At 42.1% G+C, this 17836-nt stretch overlaps 1 protein-coding gene across 1 annotated transcript in view; it reads left to right on the top strand.

Moving 5' to 3' along the window:
- The window catches only part of LOC308076872 (enoyl-CoA hydratase EchA19), a gene marked incomplete at both ends in the record, with an annotated part of 34860 nt that overhangs the window by 15248 nt on the left and 1776 nt on the right, over positions 1-17836 (top strand). Inside the window, 3 exon segments of the mRNA XM_080417393.1 lie at positions 14533-14682; positions 17306-17353; positions 17356-17420. Coding sequence (XP_080273519.1) covers positions 14533-14682; positions 17306-17353; positions 17356-17420 — 263 coding nt within the window.

Consider the following 17836-nt stretch of genomic DNA (forward strand, 5'->3'; position numbering starts at 1 on the left):
CTGTGGCTGTGTGCTGTGTAGAAAAAAATAAACCTGTAGTTTATGTACCTTAGAGCGTGTGTTTGTGTGTGATGTATGTACTGTATGGAATGTGTACACGTGTGTGAGATGTTTATTTGAGACAGGAAAGAGAGACAGAGAGAGAGAGTGCTAAATGTTTAAAACGATTCTCTTTGGCATTAGTAACTAAGTACATTTACTCAAGTACTGTACTTTTGACATATTTTTACATTTCAGAGGCAAATATTGTACTTTTACTCCACTACATTTATTTGAAAACTTTAGTTACTTTGTAGATAATCGCGACGCATTGTGAGCTTGTAGATCTGCTATTTTCAAAGGATTTTTTATGAATTTCATACATTTGAAAACTTGTGAAACGGGATATTCTGCATAACCAGTACTTTTACTTTTGATACTTTAAGTACATTTTGATACCAATACTTTTGTACTTTTACTCAAGTACATTTTGAATTCCGAACTTTTCCGAACTTTTACTTGTAACAGAGTACAGCTGCCATATTCAATATTGCTGACTTCTGAAGTTGTAATGAGACAGCATTGGTGGTTTTTGCCAGACCCAAGGGGGTCGGGCTTACATGAGGCTTTGTATCTGTTTCGTCCATACATGGGCAGGGGTCATTTGTCCTCCGGCCCCAGCCAAAAAAGTCTGTCCCCCTTTCGTCCATATATGGGTATCTGTTTCGTCCATACATGGGCAGGGGCCATTTGTCCTCCGGCCCCAGCCAAAAAAGTCTGTCCCCCTTTCGTCCATACATGGGTATACACAGGCTGACACGTCATGTGAAGTCCGGCTTAGCCGTGACGTAGTGCATGTTTTGTACCTGTTTCCTCCATGTATGGAGGCTTTGTACCATGAGGCTTTGTACCTGTTTCGTCCATACATGGGCAGGGGCCATTTGTCCTCCGGCCCCAGCCAAAAAAAAGTTTGTGACGTCCCCTTTCGTCACAAACTATTCATGACATCATGAACTTCAGTTATAAAGTGGTTTGTAGGTGTGTCACATACTAGGACTTCATTCTGGGTCTGGCAGAACCAGGTCTCCTGGTCTTGTTTGGGAAGATGACGTCATATTTGATGAGTGGAGCTGTATTTAAAGGCTGATTCCACACAGTGTGAGGACATCAGTGAAAGAGAAGCAGTCTTTACATCCTCCTATTGAAGCCATTAGAGCACCGAGTGGAAGTCAAAGCTGACCGTTCCTGAATCGTAACTTGAGATGTCACTGTTTGGGTTCTTAAGACATCACTGGGACAGTTGTAGACAGCTGCGGAAGACACTCAGTCAAAGGATGGAGAACAAGCAGTGTGATGCTGAGATGAGGAGAATCCAGCAATATGAGGTGGATGTGACTCTGGACCCTGATACAGCAAATCCCTGGCTCATCCTGTCTGAGGATGGAAAACAATTGAGTCGTGGAAACGTGGAGAAGAATCTGCCAGGCAACACAGAGAGATTCTCTTTAGGTAGCTGTGTCTTAGGAAAACAAAGCTTCACCTCAGGAAGGTTTTACTATGAGGTTCAGGTTGGAGGGAAGACTAACTGGACGATAGGAGTGGTCAGAGAGTCCATCAACAGGAAGGGTTGGTTCTATCTGGAACCCAACAAAGGTTACTGGACTATATGGTTGAGGAAAGGAAATGAATACCAGGCTCTTGCTAGCCCTTCTGTCTTCCTCCGTGTAAGAGAGGAGGTCCAGAAAGTGGGAGTGTTTGTGGATTATGAGGAGGGTCTGGTCTCCTTTTATGATGTGGAGACCAGAGTCCATCTCTACTCTTTCACTGGCTGCTCCTTCACTGAGAGACTTTATCCATTCTTCAGTCCATGTTGGAACCGTAATGGTACAAACTCTGCTCCTCTGATCATCTCCCCTGTCAATCACACTGATTGACAGGATTGATCCTTACATTTACAATGAGCGTTGCATTTACAATAGAGCATCGCAGTTCCCGCCCCCTCCGGGTGCCGGAAGAAAAAACTCAATGCATTTTTCCCATTGACATTTCCAAACATATTTATATCTATTAATGTAAGCCTCGAATCAAGCCATCATGACATGACATGAATCATGACCATAAAACGTTTGATTCTGTGTTGTTTTTTTTAAACGGCAAAACAAGGGTATTTATTAAATATAGTATATCATATAATTAAATATAAAATTAAATAAAATCACAGAAAAAAACGTTTATGGTCATGATTCATGTCAAGTCATGATGGCTTGATTCGAGGCTTAAATTAATAGATATAAATATTTTTGCAAATGTCAATGGGAAAAGTGCATTGAGTTTTTTCTTCCGGCACCAGGAAAAACCAGGAAGTGGGCGGGAACTGCGATGCTCTATAGAATGTGTAAATTACACAGTATAATTGTAACTCTTAACAAACCTGCTTCTGCAGCAGTTAGGGCTTCAGTGCCTTGCTCAAGGACGCTTCATCCAGTTCAGAACACTGGTGACGACACCTACAAGGCAGTCGAGGTCACGTCACCTCCTGACCTTCAGGACATGATCCACCCCTACAGCCCTTCACAAACACTGCATCAGATAGCAGTTTTTTTTTTTATACCAAATTAGGTAGAAATTGTGTCGTGAGTCACGTGACAATGAGCATCAAACAGGGTCCTGATACTCCATACTGTTTGACTGTAATTGGATTCATAAGTGTGTGGGCGGGCTGGGACCTATTTCTAATCCAAAAAACCTTAACATATCTCGAACACAACATCCAATCATCAACCCCTAATTAGAATCACATGTATAGAGCATTGCTTCTCAAAGTGGGGTCCGGGGACCCCCAGGAGTCCTCGAGGGAGTTCCAGGGGGTCCCCAGCTAAATGACTGATAGTTAGGAACGAGAGGTTACGTATGTAACCCTGGTTCTTTTAGTTCGGGAGTGAGACACTCACTGTGGGAAACAGCGCCATCTGGCGATGCAACAGAGCTACACAATACGCTCCCGGGGGCCCATTATTGGGCAAGAGGGTATGTCACGTCACCGGCTGTCCCTTCCCCTTTCCGGAAGGACATATAAGGCCCGGTCGTGACGTAGTACTTCCTCTTAACACAGGTCCTCTGTTCGCGGTGGCGAAACAAAGGGGTGTTTGGTGAGTGTCTCACTCCAGAACTAAAAGAACCGGGGCTACATACGCAACCTCTAGTTCTTTGTCGTTCTTCCGTGAGACACTCACTATGGGATCTATAAACCCCCCGGAAGCGTTAAAGGAGAATTCCGGACATTTTAAGTGTTATCTTTGATGTGTCGTTACTCACCTACCGACGTAAAAAGTGGCATTGTTTTTTTCCAGAGATTCCCCTGTCGTCATTTTTTCAACCCCCTCCGCTCTCCTAATGGAGAGCGCGTGGCTTAGGGAAATTCGTCTATTATAACCGATGCAAAGTAATTTTTTTCTCTACTACTACTCATTGTAGAGTCTCATGATAGTCAAACATGCGCTGAAAGTTCCTGAGAGGCTTCTGCTAATGCCGAACGATTTAACACTGGTTGCTTGTTTCTCTACCTGGCAACACCAAGTTGCCAGGTTCTGGTCGCCCTCCAGGCCCGGACGCGGCATAAGGGATAAGAAAAGAAAGCCCCGACAGACCGCAGTCTGCCCTATTCAGCTAATAGAATTACAAGGTCTGCATTCTACTAAACCCTGTAACCAAGGGAAGAGGGCCCCCTGCTCCTGAGACAAACTGATCTTTGGTCCCAAGGATCATTTCAGGAGGAGAAAACCTCAAGTAGATGAGGCCGCTACACCCAGGACTGCGTGCACCACCGAGGACGCCCGCCACGTCCAGGCTATAAGAGGCCTGCAAAGGTCGAAGGTGACGACCAGTGGTGGAAAAAGTACTCCAATTCTTTACTTAAGTAAAAGTACCAATACTGCAATATAGAAATACTCTGTTACAAGTAAAAGTCCAGAATTAAAAATGTACTTGAGTAAAAGTACAAGAGTATTGGCATCAAAATGTACTTAAAGTACCAAAAGTAAAAGTACTAAATATTTGAAAATAGCCGATCTACAAGCTCACAACGCGTCGCATCGCGACGCGTTGTGAGCTTGTAGATCTGCTATTTTCAAATAGCCTATGTATAAAATAGGGCTAAAGTGGTTAATGTATATTTTATAATAATCATTAAATCTTAACTAGTAACTAGTAACTAAAGTTTTCAAACAATTGTAGTGGAGTAAAAGTACAATATTTGCCTCTGAGATGTAGTGGAGTAAAAGTAAAAGTATTGGAAATTGGAAATACTCAAGTAAAGTACAAATACCTCAAAATTGTACTTAAGTACAGTACTTAAGTAAATGTACTTAGTTACTTTCCACCACTGGTGACGACCAATCAGCGGCCGTGCCATATTCAATATGGCTGACTTCTGAAGTTGTAATGAGACAGCATTGGTTGGAGCAGATGAAACCATCACATTGCTGCTACGTTGTAAATGTAACCACATGAACCCTAGGGTCCCTTTTCTAGGCATGTCATAATAAGCGAATATTTGGCGAAAATGCATCTACACACTCTGCAACGTGTTGTGAGCTTGTCGATTTTCTGAAAGTAGTTTTAGTGTACTGGGGCAAACGGGGGTGAGGGAGTCAGGGATAGAGCCGAGATCTCCACCTACTGATATAACTGGTGACATCTCAATGCAAAGAGTTATGCTAAAACCTGGTGGAAACAATTCGGAAATATAAAATATAAAAGCGTCACGGAACCAATGCAAAGACATTGGGGTGGTCCCTAAAGGGATATTTCACTTTCAAACATGTTTGGTGTCATTTTGTCATCTACTCAGGCTTTTGGGAGCACCCCGGACAGTTGCTTGATACTGTATTTAGATATTTGATATTCATTTTAACAGACACGCCCCCTTCCTATATACAAACCCATTGTAACTTCAAACTCCATTTTAACCATGATAGATTAATTGAAAACACCTGTCCTTGGTTCTGGTGACTGATAATGTCCATATAATGCGTAAGGAGACCGTGTTTTTTCAATAACCCTTTTTGAGTTATTTTATTAAATGTTTTCATTTGTTTATTTATTTTTAATTTTCCCATTTTTTTTTTTTAATAAATAAAAAAAGTAATTGAAGAAACACGGTCTTCTCACGCATTGGAAGGACAATACCAGAACCAAGGACAGGTGTTTTCAATGAATCTAACATGGTTAAAATGGAATTTGAAGTTACAATGGGTTTGTATAGGAAGGAGGCATGTAAAATAAAATGAATATCAAATATCTAAATAGTAAATACTGAATCAAGCAACTTAAACTGTCTGCGGTGCTCACAAAAGCCCGATTAGACATTAAAATGACCTAGTGAAATACACCTTTAATATTGTGACTGTATCAGGAATGGTTTTCAAAGCAGTGGGCTTAGGTTTGTTACCGGTGGTTTTCTCCGGTGTCGAAGCCCATTTCATTGAATTTAGATTTCCCTGGATGTATTTGTAGGCAAAGATCTCTGATCGTCTGGCTACACGAGACTATAAGCCTTGGGGGACTCTGGTCAATCAGGAACTGCATGTAGTGTTTATGTGGTTAAGTGAATGTTACATTGGGGGGAAAAAATGCAATGTTGATTACAAGCTGTGCAACATCTTGTATCTTCATGTATCACTTTTTAAAGGAAACCAAACCAAGATTAAGGAGCGCTTTCACCAAGCTGCTCTGAAAGAGAATAAAAATCATTCATTCTAGAGGAGAGAGTTTTTAAGTGATAAGACGGATGCCCTGGTTAAAGAATGCAGCAATTATTTCATTCTGTGTCCTTGGTAATAATACGTTGAATCTGTTACTTTTCACAGAATAGCGTAAAGACCAGACATTTTTTGTTTCTGCAACATTAAGAAAAGGAGTGTACTGTGGCACTGCTCTGTGGGAGGCATGGTTTATTTAAAGACCCCCCCACCTCCCCCCCTCCAATTCCCTCCATCTCTACCACTTCTGTAGGTTTTGTTGAACATTTCTTTTTAATGGTTGAATTTCTCTGACTGGTCTTTTGGGCCGGGCACATGTGGGAACAGCCCGAGGGAATCCCTGGCGGTTCTATAATAAAAAAAAGTTTAAAAAAAAAGGCCTCCGAGTCCCCACTACGCCTCTTGTGATGTGGGCCCGATGGTGACCACAAGGAACTGACAGCTTCCTGGCACGTGATTGGCTGCCGAACCTGCGGCTTCCTGTCCCGGGGCCCCCTCTTTTTTTCCACCTAGGAGTTAAACGAGAAGGAGGAGACATTTCTGTCATTAGGCGTTGGGTATTATTAGGAATAGCATACAGACCCCGAGTTCAGCTGAACTCTTTTACGCTGCCACATCCTGAGTGTTAATCCATTAAGACCAGGAACGCATCAGTGTCATTTTAACATTTCTTTGGCTATTCAAAAAAATAGCAGATATACAAGCTCATAGCACGGCACCGAGTGCCGCGCTATGAGCTTGTAGATCTGGATTTTTTTTTTAATCATGGATTTTTTTTTACGAAAAAGCTTTTTTTTTTACTGCGATCTGTGCTTCTGGGGGGGTCCCTGGAACAACAGATTTTGAGATGGGGGTCCGCGGCCAAATACATATCATTTTGGGGGGTCCTTGACATGGAAAAGTTTGATATCCACAGATTATATCCGCATACGTTTTTTCAAAAAAACTGTTAGGATTTAGAAGACATTTTGTAGAATCCCCCAGAATGCAGAGATTTGAGTTACAAATGTTCGCTTTAAAAATATATATATTCAAAGATTTGCACAATTTGTCATGATTTTTCAAAAAATATCACATCTACAAGCTCATAGCGCGGCACTCTGTCCCGCGCTATGACCTTGTATATCTGCTATTTTTGAATAGCCCAAGGGAAAAGGAATTACAGATGCGTTCCCGGTCTTAGTGGGTTAATTTAACTCTGACCCTTACTCTCTGACTTTGAATGAACAGTCAGGATTTGAATGTGTAGTTACATGGTAGAAAAAGGGGAAAACCACCACAAAGACTTATTGCCTTACCTTCGGTACATTCTCAAGTGCAGAGTATAGACCCTCAGCTCACTGTACTGTGGAAAACTGACCAAAGTGTCTCCTCCTTCCCTCTCCTCTTCCCTCTCCTCCTCCTAGTTTTAAGTCATCTCTCCCACCTGGAAGTGGGTATAAGCTTCAGGCCAGAGTAGAAGCCACATGTTTTAATGGAAGCTATACTAGGATCCAAAGCTGACATAACGCACGCCAACTCAAACACCTGTTCAATGAGTTCCAATCAGGGGATGGGGATAGTCGGGCGATGACATCATCTAGGTACAAAACCCGTCATTGTAGTTAAAGCGTTGCCGCGTTATGACCCGCGGTCCCAATACAAACGGAGGCCGCAGTCGGAAAAAGTGCAGGAGCAGACAGCAAACCGAGATTTTAACTGACCGTGACAGTCTGAAAATATCTGTGCCGTTCGGGGCCGAATGTAAATAGTTAAACACCCTTATGTTAAAACAGATTTTTTTTTGATCCAAGGAAACGGCCCATCCTCCCTCCAGTCGTGTGTTATTAACGACTGTTAACGGTGGAGATGAGAGAAAAGTGGGCAGACAGAGTAGACGCAGCTGTGTCCTGGAAGTGACCATCTGGGGGAAAACCTCTAAAACGGGGGTGGGGGGTGGGGGTAGCTTCTAAGATGTAGCTCTTCTCTAATGACTCATTAGCACAGTCGTCACACTTAAGGCTAATTTATACCTGAAGAAAAACCCCACTGAAAATACACAATATATTTAAGAAGAATAAGTGTACTTAAAGGATGACGTGACCCATTTTCAACCTACAGTACCTTCATATAATTGGTCCTCACTAACGCTCATTATAATATGGTACCAGTTTTGTCTACTCACTTGTGTCTCAGAGGGGGGGAGCTGTGGACAGTTCAGAAACCCGGCTACCAGTGACATCATCGGTAGGAAGGTTTGGCAGCTTTTATTTTATTTTGTATCAATGCGAGAACTCATGTCACTATGACTCAGCCATAACGAAGGAGTTCCAAATGCAGCTATGCCCAAATATGGAGTGTGTTGTCTAACCTAAATGTGTTGTCATGGCATCAGGCGCAAACAAATCAGTCGGCTCCATATATGGGCACAAAAGGGAGCATGGGACAAGGACTGACAGATACAGAGATCTCCATATACAGTATGGGCATATCGGTCAGATTTGCGGTGCGATGTAAGTGTGAGGGAACTCTAGATGTGAACCTATTGTATATACACAATAGGCCTATTTTATTTGATATGGTATACTGTGTGTATTATTTAATAAAATGAGAAATTCTTACAGATAACAAAGAGGGAATGGAGAGAGAGAGTGGTGTATTTTTTTAAGAACTATTCTCTTTGGTCACGTATCTCGGTATGTACCCCAAATGTGCGTGTGTAGTGCGTGCTATTGGACCCTAGAGGTCATCAGGGCTCTGGGTCATGTACTGTAAAGTCTCGGAAGCCAGATAGTGGAGTCAATGAATGGTGTGTTGATAAGACTGCTGCTCTGGGCGTGCGTGTGTGTGTAAGAGAGATTTACTGGACAACACCTCTGTGTGTGTGCACTTATGTATATTGTGTGGGTGTGTGTGTGGTCAGTCCATATGCTTATTAGGTCTTGATGAAACTCTCATTTAACTTGTGTTCTTTCTTTAGAGTTCCTTCAAATCACCAGCTATTTAACTCTAACAGGCTACTATTTTCAGACTTGGTGGTCTTGTATAACGCCGCTCTCAAAACGAAAGAATACGTGCTCCTGGTATTTTCTCAGTGGGTTACAGACATGAAATGAAGTTAATTGTGGCACTCATCTCTGACCCGACCCAGCCCAAACCAGCCTACAGTGGCTATTTTTCGGAGGGACCCCGCTGAGCGCTTCAAAGTCGGGCTTTCCGACTGAAGACTCTGCTCGGCTCTCATATCGTGTGTCCGGTGCGCGTTTGGTGTGGATTTGTGTGGCTGTCCCTAATCCGCATCAAACCTAATCGCATTACCCTCTTGGGAGTCCATTGTGGAGGGCTTTGCTTTTGATGTGGTGTGAGATGCCAGCACCACCAGCAGCAGAGCTGAGAACACTTCACGCTGTCCGGTTGCATACCAACTTCTGATTTCAATAACGGCACGACTGCCTATCTTGATGTCCCCTTGCATGTGGTTAAATCATATGTGCGTGCGTATATGCGTGTGTGCATGCGCACTTGAAAGTTACTTGAAAGTAAAAGTACAGATGCTCTGAGATTTTTCTTAAGTGCAGTACTTAAGTAAAGGTACTTTACTGTCTATCAATGCTAGTCTTATGAAAGCATTCACGTCTCCAAACTAAACTCTGAGCCGACCGCCAGCTCATGCCGTACGTCTGCACTGGTAGTCCTCTGGCACAGCTGCAGGCTTACTAGGCCAGCCCATTCTTTGGTATTGTAGGTAGTTCCCATTAACCACATAAACCCTCGTGTCCCTATTCTGGGCATGTCATAGTAGGCAAACATTCAGCTGAAATAGCCAAGCTCAAGCGTCAACCAAAGTGCTGTACGACACAGCAAATAGAAGACGATAGTAAAATACTTACAGTGAAAAAGTACAATACAAAAATACGAAAAATACAAGACATTTGTGGTAGTAAAACTAATTAGAAAGTGCATAGCAGAAACACAGTGAGGTAGGATCAATGGTCATGGAGAGTTAGCTTATTGCTCAAAGGCAAGTGAGAAGAAATAGGTCTTCAATAGTGATTTAAAATTGTTTATGGACTGAGCGGCTCTTATATGGAATGGAAGGCTGTTCCAGAGCCTCGGGGCGGCCGTGGCAAAAGCTCGGTTGCCTGAATCGTCGCAACGTGATGTGTTGGGAGCTTTATTTATTTTTTACGAAGAGATTTAGTATAGAGGGGAAAAAGGAGGGGACCAAGTACAGATTACTTAGAGTAAAGTAAGAGTTAATTTGTCATCTTGGCGCTCTCTTACAATGTGGTAAAGGTACAGCAACACTCATCCATAGGTGAGAAAAGGAGTTTCTGCATTGCATTTTTCAAAGTTAGTTTTTTTCTTTTTCTTTCTTTCCTCCACTGTCTCAAAGGGCTTTTTAATGGACTCTCGCTTCATTATAAAACAAATAGGCTTCTTTAAACCCTGCACTACCCCATAAACATTAGGACAAGACATTATAGCAGTCTCCAATATTTAGTAGATAAAGTGTATCTGCAGTGTTCTCCGGTTTGCCTACATTTCAGTCAGAGGATAAACTGTGACAGGAAGAGAACCACCTCTTATATCTGGTTATTAGACAATAGACTTTGCTGACACACGCAAAAACCTCCAGTTAAAACTAAGCCTGAGACTTAACAGTGCTTGTACTGTACTGTATGTACTTTGAAGGCAAAGAATATATTTCATTCCAATAATGAGATGTCCGCCATTTTCCTACTAAATAAATCAAATCAAGTATTTATTTGTGTACAATACAGACTTATTGGAGAAGCATGAGTACAACATGTAAGGTTATACAGAGTAGAAATCTCCAGGTTTTTCAAATGCAGTATATGCAACATACAAATAACATAATGACAACAGTCAGAACAAAGAACAACACTGACGATAAGGAGAAAAAAACTAAGAGCAACCACCCACCCCACCTAAACTATCTCACCTGATTATTAGGAAAATAAAGAGAATGCAGAGCAGGAAATTAGGGAGGACATCAGAAGGATGCACCAGATCACAGGTACACAGGCTTTGTGTACCTGTGTGAGTTCCTGATTTCCCAAGATAACAGATAAAAGGGTGCCAGATCTTATCAAAGTGGGGCCCCCTATGCCCTATCCCTTAATAGGAATCGTATTCGCTCAAGATGCAAGGTGTTAGTGAGTTCACAGAGCCACAACTTTGGAGTTGGCACTTCCCTCTTCTTCCAGAACATTAGGATATGTTTTTTTTGCCATGATTAACCCATATGAAAGAAATTGCTGCTGAGTATTATGTAATCAAATTGATTGTTCAGAGATCCCAAGTATTATTAAAAGTGGGTCTGGTTCTACATCTTGTTCAATCACTTCCCGAAAATAGCGTAAAGATTGAACCTACTTTATTTTTGCTCCACAGAATAAAGAACTTATAGCAAGGAATACATTTTCTTCTCACAACAGAGGCGTATTGTTTTGGAAACGCATTTTTATATAACAGGAGTCTTCAGACTCATGTGTTCATCTATTTCTCAAACTCTGGGCCTTTCATGTCAGGTCTGCAAAATGTTTTCCTTTATAGTTAAGACAACTTCAAGGAGATGCTTCCCAACCGCCCTGCTCCCCAAAAGGACAAAGGACAGGTCTGCTCGCACGCGCGTGTGTGTGTGTGTGTGTGTGTTACTGCAAACAGGACACACGAGACGGGAATATCAGAGAGAGGCAGGGGGTGTTGCAGGTTCTGGATAAGAGGGAGATCCTTCCTGTAGCTGATAGCAGCGGTGCCAGCACAACCACAGACAGACAGTCAGACAGACAGCCTGTGGGGAGGTAGACCAGGATTCTCCTGCTCTCTGTATCACTTTGAAGGCCATCCTGATTCCTGACTTATATTTTTTGTTCTCTTTCTTAATCTCTCTCTCTCTGTCTCTCTCTTTCTCCCTTTCACTTCCGTCCTTTTTCCGTTGCTGTAATCATGGATGATAGTGCTGGACACGACATAAAGAGGCTGTCTGCAGCACTATCTAATCTATTCTCTGTCCCAGAGGAGAGTGAGAGAGTGTGTGTGTGTGTGTGTGTGTGTGTGTGTGTGTGTGTGTGTGTGTGTGTGTGTGTGTGTGTGTGTGTGTGTGTGTGTGTGTGTGTGTGTGTGTGTGTGTGTGTGTGGGGGGGTGCGTGTGTGTGTGTGTGTGCGTGCGACTGCTCCATGAATGAAAACTCGTACTTGATACTGAAAGACTCACACACCTGTGCTGAAACTACATGCACTAATTTTTTATTTAGCCAAAAGACTAATATAGATGTCATTCATGTGTCACATTTCATCAGCTGGTAGAGCTCACCCATAAACTATAATAACAATTCAAACATAACAATCTTGGCTAATATGGGGTGACTGAGAAATTATAGACTGAAATCTAGTATTCACAACCCCCCCCCCCCCACACACACACACGCACACCAAATCACAGTCTTGTGTCTGTCAGATTGCCATATGTGCTTACTGTCTGAACCCCTGGATTGGTTGCAGATGTATTAACACCAGAATTCTGTGCATTGCATCTCTGATTCATTTGAAGGACACATACAAGAACATAACTTGCCGATTATGAATAACGTCTCATTGTTTCTAAAATAGAGCCCTGTGACTGTGAACCCACACGCACGCACACACGCACACAAACAAAGGAGAAGAAAGTTCAAAATTTTGGCTTATGAAAACATGTATGACCATGTGCTCTCAATAAGGGCTGGTCAAATGGAATCAGGGGCTCTGAGGATCTAGCGAGTCAGGATTGTGGCGTGAAGCGGGGTGCGGAGAACGGCAGGAGCTTCCAGTCCCCGGCAGCTGTTGCTCTTTAGCAATTAGGATGGAGGCCAGTAACTCACTGTACCTCACAGCCCTGGTTCTGTGTTTTCATTCCCTCTCACTCGTCTGTCTTCTCCCCTTCTTTCTGTCTCTCTCTGTCTGTCTCTCTCTCTGGCTATCTCTCTCTTAATTTTTTTCTAACCAACCAAACTAGTCTGATTAACCATGTAATCCCTATTCCCCGATCCAAACTAAACTCTGAATCGATCTTCAAGCTCATAATGCGTTGCGAGCCTGAGTTTGTATTTGATTAAATTCAATTATTTTAAATAATAATGATGATAATGATTGATTAAATCATTTGTTCGATTAACTGTTTCACCCCTTATTTTCTTTCCCTCTCACTGGTCTGTTCTCTCTCTCTCTCTCTCTCTCTCTCTCTGTTTTTCATTCTTTGTCTATGCTCTACAGACTCTCATGCAGCTTTGTCTCTTTTTTTCCCCCTCTCTGGTGAACACAGCGATAGACAAATGTGTCTATGGAGAGAATGAAATTGCTGTGTGGATTTAGAGCATTGTGCAGTTTGAGTTGATTACCATCACTGAGGGCAGAAAGAATCTGAACGTTGTCAGGGAATCAGGGCCCCTGATTACTTTAAAACTCTGTTCCTTTGGCACACGTAGTTTGAGCGATAGCAGCAGTATGATATGTGTTCCCTAAATAATTTTCTTAGGCCTGTGCTCCTGAGACCAGCACCAGTGGTGGAAAAAGTATTCACATTTTTTGCTTAAGTAAAAGTATCAATACTGCAATGCAGAAATACTCTGTTACATGTAGAAGTCCGGAATTAAAAATGTACTTGAGTAAAAGTACAAAAGTATCGGTAAAATTAAACTTAAAGTACCGAAAGTAGAAAGTACTCGTTATGCAGAATGTCCCATTTCACAAGTTTTCAAAAGTATAAAATAGCAGATCTAAAAGCTCTACGAGCTTGTAGATCGGCTATTTTCAAATGGCCGAAATGTATATAGGGTTGAAGTGGTTAATGTATGTTTTGTAATAATAATCAAAATCTACAAAGTAACTACCGGTAAGTTTTCAAATAATTGTAGTGGAGTAAAAGTACAATATTTGCCTCTGAGATATAGTGGAGTAGAAGTAAAAGTACAGAAAATTGGAAATACTCCAGTAAAGTAAAAATACCTCAACATTGTACTTAAGTACAGTACTTGAGTACATGTACATAGTTACTTTACACACCACTGACCAGCACTGTACTGTAGCTGTTACGCAGTGTAAATACCTATCTTAAGTGGTAGCCATTTGAGAAAGTCCGTCCACGCTGGATCTTTCCAACATTATTTATTTAGTACTTTAGTATTTTCCAAAAATGCTGTAATGCAGCAACACTGCAGGGAAAACGCAGCAGCCTAAAACATGAGAATTCTACATTGGCTACATGAATATGCACACGATATGTGTATGTATATGTATTCTGTCAGCAGCTTCTGAACTGTGCTTCTAGCCTGTATGAAACTGGATACTTTAAGCAGATGCTTTATATGGATTGTGTCAAAATGTATAAAGCTTGTATAAGTGGACTTCTTAGACACATGATGTTTCGATAGAATTATGGGTATGAAATGTATAATGGATGGTCTAAGATATCGTTTGTACGTTACAATGCATCTCATGCATATGGAAATATATCAACCTATAATTTGAGTCTGTTAAAATATCCACGGTTTCTATAGGGGTGCCTTTGACTGGCCGTGGCTGAAATATGTCTCCTCTCAAACGCCCAAATGTTCTCATTCAGGGACCGATAACCCAATTACTCGCGTGCGCACGCGCACGCACACGCACGCACGCACGCACGCACGCACACACACACACACACGCACACACACACACCCTTTTCCCCTTATATCTGGCAACTGCTAGGTTTCCCATTAATTCAAAGTTAATTATAAACTGCATTATTAAAATGAATATTATCTCACTGTAGGAGTTCCTTTGATTGATGGGGGCACAGTACGGCTTCCACGTCTCATTGGCCTGTCCCGAGCCCTGGACCTAATTCTGACTGGACGACCAGTCGGAGCCCAGGAAGCTCTCGCCTATGGATTGGCCAACAGAGTTGTTCCTGACGGCCAAGGTATCTGAGACAGTTGAGTTCACCTCTGTTGTGTGGTCACTGTTGTGACTGTTGTTGCCTTTTTAGAACTCATGGTATTGTAAAAAAATAATACATGGTGGCCAGTGGTGGAAAAAGTACTTTTTTTTTGTACTTAAGTAAAAGTATCAAAACTGCAATGTAGAAATACTCTGTTAGGGCGCGCCCCCACCAAGAGTTGGCTGGCCGCTGATAAACGCAGGTTGTGCGCGGCCACAGTTTTTTGCAGCCAGCGGATTCTAAAAAACGGGAGTGTCGCGCCTGTCACTCACTTTCAGGAGCCTCCCCGTAGCCCTCACCGCCTGTGCCTGCTGCCTTGAGCACCATGTTGCTTCCTGAGTCTTGAGACGGTCCGCCTTCGACTCACCCGATTGGACAGAGGGAGAAAATCAGCGCCTGCCTCCAGCAGTTTTATGCTTAGTCGCGGAGAGCAGATAAACGTAAGGTCTGCGCGAGAGGCGGAAAAATCTGCTCTTGCGCGAATCAACGCATTTGCATTGACAATGCATTGGCAGATTCTGCAAACAGCAGCCAGCCAACTCTTGGTGGGGGCGCGCCCTTACAAGTAAAGTTTGGAATTCAAAATATACTTGAGTAAAAGTATAAAAGTTTTGGCATCAAAATGTACTTAAAGTACCAGAGGTAAAAGTACTCTAGAATGTCCCATTTCAAGTTTTCAAATGTATAAAAATCGTTTGAAAATAGCCGATCTACAAGCTCACAATGCATCGCATCGCGACTCATTGTGAGCTTGTAGATCGGCTATTTTCAAATGGCCGAAATGTATATAGAGCTGAAATGTATGTTTTCTAATAATACTCAAAATCTACAAAGTAACTAGTAATTAAAGTTTTCAAATAATTGTAGTGGAGTAAAAGTACAATATTTGCCTCTGAGATGTAGTGGAGTAGAAGTAAAAGTATTGGAAATTGTAAATACTCAAATAAAGTACAAATACCTTAAAATTGTACTTAAGTAAATGTACTTAGTTACTTTACACCACTGATGGTGGCCAATCTATAAGTATGATAAACACAAAATAAGCCTTTATCAGTGTCATGTCACTGGATCTATTTGACTTTTGATTATCTCCCACAGACAGAACTCTCTACTCACTTATTTTATTCTTTCTTGTGATGCCCCAGCAGGACCTGAAAAAGGTGTAATAATAATAAACATAATTTGCACTAGGACAGATATGAAAAAGCCATTGCCAAATGAGAATAATGCCTGACAAATTCATATTTTTTCCCAACCAATCACCATGCAGAGCATCATATTTAAACTACTAGTTGTCGGGTGCTGTTCAGTGTGTACTGTACGTGAATTGGAACTCGGTTTCCCTTGTACCCCACGTGGGGCCACATACAGTAAGGCAGTTGGCGGAGATGTGAGGACAAATTGGTGGGTGTAGCAGAGGGATTTAACATCCGTTAAGTTGGACTAGTCGTGTTTGGACCCAACAGAAACAGGCGCATAATCCACTTTTGGGTCGAGTCCCATAGTTCCAGAAATACACTGCTGCAGGGTGAGATCTGAGAGAATCATATATAATCTTGAATTCGTTCCAAAGAATCTGATTTCTTTGTTTGGCTCCGGTGCCGTGTCTAAGCCATAACTCACTATTACTCTCTGTCCACTCCTCACTCAGACAAGCAGCTGAAGATTAAGTTATGCGTGCAATTTCCTGTGTTAATTAATGCATGAACGGTCCTCCATCCTCAAATCCCCAAAAAGCCTTTCCATGTGCTTTCCTCAGCTCCGTTCTCTGCCCGATTCACTCCTTCCCTCCTTAGACATTAGAAGAAGATTAAGCTAATTCTTTTAGGAAGTGCTCCTTCCCACAGTTGCAACCAGGCCTCCGTCTAATTGGTCTCTCTGAGCTTGATCACTTAGCACAGGGAGAGATCAGAGCGAAACGTAGAGGCGGTAACGAATAGACACGCACACATTGCAGTGTACACACAAATACACAGATGCGTGTGTGTGTGTGTGTGTGTGTGTGTGCACACAAACACGCACAGGCACGCACACACACACGCGCGCGCGTACGTAAAGGCTACCCTATATGCACACAAAAACACACACCCATACGCACAGAGGGCATCAAAGTCTACCATCATAAGGCCCGCTTTTTTTCAGATCTGGATGTGGTCCAGTGCTTTCATGTGGCTGAGGGAACAAAGTGGCTTAACTTAAGCTCACAGACAGACACAGCAGCTATAGGCGGACATGGAGAATACCGGTCGTCACTGAGGGCCGCTAACTGTGAAGTGGTCTGAGCTAATGGAATAATTGAACAGAATAGTAATGCACATAATGTTAGTGTGTGTGTGTGTTTCAGAGAGAGGGCCACACAAAGAATATGTAAATATTTATGCATTTATTTTTGAGCATCTAATTTATGTGAGTAAATGTGTGTGTTGAAGGTATAGTATTTATGGCCTTATTTAATGGTTTGTGTTTGTGCGTATGTACGTACGTATGTATGAGAGAGAACATGCTTGTGCACCGTAGACGTGTGGTTGTGTGAATAATGAGTATGTATGCTTGTGAATAATGTGCGTGTTTGCTGGTGCACTTACATAACGTCTGTGCTTGTCAGCTCTACAGGCTGCCATGGAGCTAGCAGAGCAGATTAGCTCCTTCCCCAGCAGTGTCTACGCGCCGACCGGTCCTCGGCCATCTACAGCGCCTTTGATGCTCCCTCCTTCACAGAGGTACACCTGATATAGGCTGTGGTGGAAAAAGTACTCAAATGTTTTACTTAAGTAAAAGTACCAATACTGCAATGTAGAAGTACTCTGTTACAAGTAAAAGTCCGGATATCAAAATGTACTTAAAGTACCAAAAGTAAAAGTACTAAAATGTTTGAAAATAGCAGATCTCAACAACAAGCTCTCAACGCGTTGTGAGCTTGTAGATCGGCTATTTTCAAATAGCCTTGGTATAAAATAGAGCTAAAATGGTTAATGTATGTTTATAATGTAATCATTCATATCTGCAAAGTAACTAGTAACTAAAGTTTTCAAAGTGGTAGTGGAGTAAAAGTACAATATTTGCCTTCTGAGATGTAGTGGAGTAGAAGTAAAAGTATAGACAATTGGAAATACTCCAGTAAAGTAAAAGTACCTCA

Source organism: Gymnoscopelus braueri (genome assembly GCF_963280865.1).
Source record: "Gymnoscopelus braueri genome assembly, chromosome: 21".
NCBI lineage: Eukaryota > Metazoa > Chordata > Actinopteri > Myctophiformes > Myctophidae > Gymnoscopelus > Gymnoscopelus braueri.